At 49.4% G+C, this 4,558-nt stretch overlaps 1 protein-coding gene across 2 annotated transcripts; it reads right to left on the reverse strand.

Moving 5' to 3' along the window:
• Positions 1–241: 241 nt before the first annotated feature.
• On the reverse strand, positions 242–3,524 carry LOC122027817 (probable auxin efflux carrier component 1c). Of its 2 annotated transcripts, XM_042586825.1 has the most exons (6): positions 1,828–3,516; positions 1,537–1,756; positions 1,367–1,452; positions 1,112–1,269; positions 846–922; positions 242–761 (listed from the first exon to the last, which is right to left on the reverse strand). In XM_042586825.1, the coding sequence occupies exons 1-6, from the start codon at positions 3,047–3,049 to the stop codon at positions 695–697; spliced, it is 1,830 nt and encodes a 609-aa protein (XP_042442759.1). In that variant the 5' UTR covers positions 3,050–3,516; the 3' UTR covers positions 242–694. The 2 variants fall into 2 exon arrangements, with proteins under 2 accessions (XP_042442759.1, XP_042442758.1); XM_042586824.1 differs by having other exon boundaries at positions 846–1,269; positions 1,828–3,524.
• Positions 3,525–4,558: the final 1,034 nt, after the last annotated feature.

Raw genomic sequence — 4,558 nt, forward strand, 5'->3', positions numbered from 1 at the left:
GTTAGAAAATGAAGGAGCTGGGAGGGAGCTTGAACCACATAGACAAGGAGCTCCTGGAAGATTGTGGATGTTCTAAGGTGGAGTGTTTTTAAAAAATCAATATGTAATTTAGTTTTATAAAGTTAGAAGTTCAATCTAAGTGTTTTTGAATGCACTTCGTTTAATAGATTACCCAAAAAAAATTAGTAAGAAACTGCATAGGTTTTTCATTGCATTATGAGAAATGATGTTTATAGACACATTTAAATGTGAAAATTGATCAAGTCATTTCTATTTTTACTTGAGCTTCAATCGTACATGTTCATACACGTATTATGGCTTCACCGTCAATTTTATCAGCTTATACCATTTGCTATGCCCCTTTGACACAGAAACCACTTTTTTCCATGTTTGATCCCAATACACTATCATCTTCCCCTTTTAGCTACATTAATGTTTTACTCGTCCGGTCACGGAAAGAACGCAATAGAATTATGCACGATAAAATGAACGGAACTAATGGGGAAGAAGAAAGAGCTCTCTGAGATTGAATTCGACACATAATTTCACAACAGCAAGATGTCGCAATAGATTTATCTGCACTATGGCAAGCACAACTTTGTGTTAATTACTGCATGAGTTAATCTTGCCCAGCAATGCTGCCATTTCCTGTGGAGAGAGATAGAGAGACTAGAGCAGTTACATGAAAGGATCCTCACAGGCCAAGTAGAATGTAGTAGAGGAGTGTTATGGGCAGAGCGATGAGCATTCCAAATATGACCCTGCAAAGTGAAAAAAAAAAACCAAGAGTAACGGTGAGAAGAGTGAAAGAGCAGGAGACGAGAATGTTGCAGAGCTGGACTCACGCTGTGCTGAGGATATCAGGATGCAAGCTGTACTCCTTGGCGAATACAAAGGGGACAATGCCCTGAGGCAGTGCCGCCTGCATGCCAAAAGAAAGAAACGCATTGAATAAGCAGGGCGATGGCGTTGGATTCGGCGTGTCAGAAGCAGAGGCGCCAGTTGATGGGATGGGATGGGATGGGAAGGGACGGGAGAGGTAAAGGTAGACAGACAGGACCGAGTCCTTACTACTTGCTTGCAAAAAGATAGAATGAGGCATGTAGCGTACCTGGACAATGGCGATACGGAGGAGCACGCCGCGGAGCCCAACGGCAAAGGAGGCCGCTGCCATTACAGCTGGGCCTGTTAGGAACCTCACCGCCATAGCAAAAACCGCAACCGAATTCCCACATGCTATGATCCTCGGCTGCAGCGCCATGAACAGCCCTGCACAATGTCCATCGAGAGATCTTAAGCAACGTGTCTCACTGGCTTCAAAAAGGATAAACGATGAAGCGCGACAGGTACTGACTACGCTACTGACCCAAGCTGAACATAGCCATTCCCAGGCCTGCATCCGACAAGATGGAGATAGAGTGCGATACAATGTCAGGCATGTTTACCTTCCATCTGCATCGTCAACGCGCAATTAGTTCTAAATGTGCTACTGGATGAAGGATTTGAAGTGTGTTGCGTGGATGATATAGACGGTACTTGAAGGAGACGAGGGACCAAACCAGGCCGATGAGGCTGGAGTAGGTGTTGGGATTGCGGATCAGCTTCCTCCACACCATGATCAGGATCAACCTCGTCATAACGCTCGTCGGTGGCATGCCCGCGGTGCGCATGACACTAACTTTGGTTCCCGTTCCTTGCCCCTTCTCGTCCACGTAGTCGTGGCCGCCATCCATACACTCCTCCCGGTTTTCCTTCACTGTAGCAATCAATTCCTTGGTTAAACAGAAAATAATTGATTTAAAAACTCAACCAAGTTAAGATGGTCACTTTTGCCCGGAGAAACAGCCATCCGGACTTCTTTGATTGCGCAAGGATCCGCGGCAGGCAAGCCATAGTCGTGGTGGTTGTTCACACCGCCGCCAAACACATCAGAGACCGGCGATGCGCTGGAGCTCCACACGAACATGTGGAGATCCTTGGTCCCACCGTCTCCCTCGGCCTTGAACAAAGGAACCGCTTGCCCGTTGGCCTTTCTGGGTGCCGTCGTCGATGGCGTCGTCACTGTCGGCTTTGGAGCACTTACCGTCGGAGGGTTGAAGACCGAAGGATTTGGTGTAGGGTAGTTACACTTGGATTTGGCCACCGCGTTGCCCCCGGCGACGGCACTGGCATCCTCCTCGAAGTTGGAGGCGCGCGGAGTGGCGGCTCCCCGTACGCCGTAAGCGTCGGCGGGTCCGAAGTTGGAGCTGCGGCCGACCATGGAGTAGAAGTCGTTATGGTTGAAGCTGGAACCGCGGGGCGTGGGGTTGTGAGACGATTGCAGCGAGTAGATCTCGGCATTGGTGAGGTTTGACGGTCGCGGCGTGGCTCCAGAGATGCCCATGGAGCGCCGGGAGTATATGTCGGAGCGGGAAGCGTTGGAGCGCCGTACGGTGACGTACAGCTTACCGTCCTCTTTGATCTCGGCCTCGGTCTCGATCAGATCCCGGTGTCCGTCGAGGGAGGTGACGTCAGAGTCGACGGTGATGGAGGCGATGGCGGCGGCAGTGTCGGGGAACTGCTCGGTGATGAGAATCCGGGCGGCGCGGTACTCGAAGAGGAACAGCATAAGCGTGTACCAAATGATGCACTGGAGGACGACGATCTGGACCATGAGGCTGCCGGAGTAAACACCGTACATGCCCTTCAGCAAGGGGATGCCCATCACCAGCGTGTTGGGCAGCGTGGAGAGGGAGAAAATGGTGATGGTCCACTCAAGGGAGCCGCGGCGGCTGAGACGACTCCAGGCAGTGAGCACAGCCAGCACCATCAGCTTCTGCAACGTGTCGGCGGCGATGAAATGTAGGTTCATCTCGTAGGGATTGTTGGTGGAGATGAAGTGGAAGGAGAGCAGCGGCACGGCAAAGAGCGCCACGAATCGGTTGATCCCCGAGCACTGGTCCGGCGTGAAGATCTTCCACCACTTCACAGACCCGTAGGCTAAGATCATCGCCACGTACAGCGGCACCACCGCCGTCATCACGTGGTACAAGTCCGAAAGCGTTATCATCTTTATTGCGCCTGATGCAGCCCCTCTCTGTCTATCAGCTGAATCTATTCCAGTGAGGAGCCAGTATGATCGTGCGAGCTAAAAAGCGCGGAGGCGGAGCCGAGAGGGAACAAGAGGCGATGGCATCGAGGAGCATGTGCTTTGGTTTTGTTTTGTGTAGCGGAGTGGAGGAGCAGCGGTAGCCGGCAAAATGCTCTGATTGAGATAATGAGATGAAGACGACGATGATAATCTCGAAAGGTGCGCTCGTGGAAAGGAGAGAGGCAGCTACTCGCGGAGCTCGCTCACTGAGAACTAGTGCGCAGTCTCCCAGGCAATGGCATGGACGCCTCTTCCTTTTAATTTAATTAATCTTCTCCGTCCCGACTCCCAAATTTACAACTATGTCTTGGACTTGCTTTCAATCCGGTCCACCCCCATGCGGCTGCAGTCAGAGCTAGCGCAGAGTGCTCGGTGCTCCCACCACGCGCTGCCTCCTCTCCAGCCAGGTTGATGTGAGACAGTGGCAATGGCAAAAGGCGAAACCCTCGCCCTCAGGGCCCCCGCCGTATCCTGCTCAGGATCATCACGAGGAAGATAAATCACGGTAGCTCGGTGGCAAGTATGTAGTGGGCCGAGACTTTTTTGCACAGGGATAGAGAATAAATCCCTGTTGTCCTGCGGACTCGAACTCATATTCTCAGTGGCAAACTTCCACGCCTTTACCAGCCGAGATAACCCTGTGGAGCCTGCGGACTTTTTTGCACAGGTTGATGTGAGACAGTGAGGAAGGTAGAGGAGGAGAGAAATGGGCAGCCCCCCAGCAGGCTTTTGCCTTAAACAAATAGGGCGAATCAATATTCAAAGTGATGAATTCTGGCTAACGTTTCGACGTGTGTAGCCACTAGAAGTTAAAGGAGGGAAGGGGACAGCGGAAGCGGTGATTGGGCGTGGGTTGGGCGAGGAGGTGGTCATCGCTCAGTGGTGGTGGCGTGTCAGTGATCGCTCCACACTTTTTATTTAAAAATATATTTGACATTTCACCATGTGAAAATGTTCCTTTAATCATAAATTATAGTAAACATTTTGGCATTGTAAAAAAAAAAAATCGTTTGACACTTTAAAACTTTACTTCATTTTACTCCCTAACCACGTGGCTAGTTTCGTGTTACCATCTTTTATCCATCAATCTTTCAGTTAGTGTTTTTTTCTCTGATGGACTTCCTTGCCACTCCATTATCGTTGCTAGGTTAGGACATTCTTATCCTCCTTGAATTGTTAAAATGACAAGTGTGTCAACCTATATGATAGGGGTCAATTGTAGATTTCCTTTTCATGCTGATCTTATGGGATATAAAGAACTTATTGAAGCCCCTGGCAAAATGTAATTGTAAGAGATAGAACGGGTTCGAAGCTCTCGTAGGGCTTATTATGTGCTTGTGATATTAAAACCATTTGTGATGCTAAATCATCTTTCAAGATCTATCTACGCTTTCTAAATTTATTTTAATGGTTGATGAAATTTTTTTA

Source organism: Zingiber officinale, chromosome 10A (assembly GCF_018446385.1).
Source record: "Zingiber officinale cultivar Zhangliang chromosome 10A, Zo_v1.1, whole genome shotgun sequence".
Taxonomy (NCBI): Eukaryota; Viridiplantae; Streptophyta; class Magnoliopsida; order Zingiberales; family Zingiberaceae; genus Zingiber; species Zingiber officinale.

What these genes read in the sequence shown, in the direction of transcription:
- LOC122027817 (XM_042586824.1), bottom strand. Translation starts at nt 3,049, where the DNA reads ATGATAACGCTTTCGGACTTGTACCACGTGATGACGGCGGTGGTGCCG. An exon ending in GGCTGTTTCTCCGGGCAAAA is followed by an intron (nt 1,757 to 1,827) that starts GTGACCATCTTA and finishes TGATTGCTACAG; the next exon opens with TGAAGGAAAACCGGGAGGAG. An exon ending in TGGTCCCTCGTCTCCTTCAA is followed by an intron (nt 1,453 to 1,536) that starts GTACCGTCTATA and finishes TTGACGATGCAG; the next exon opens with ATGGAAGGTAAACATGCCTG.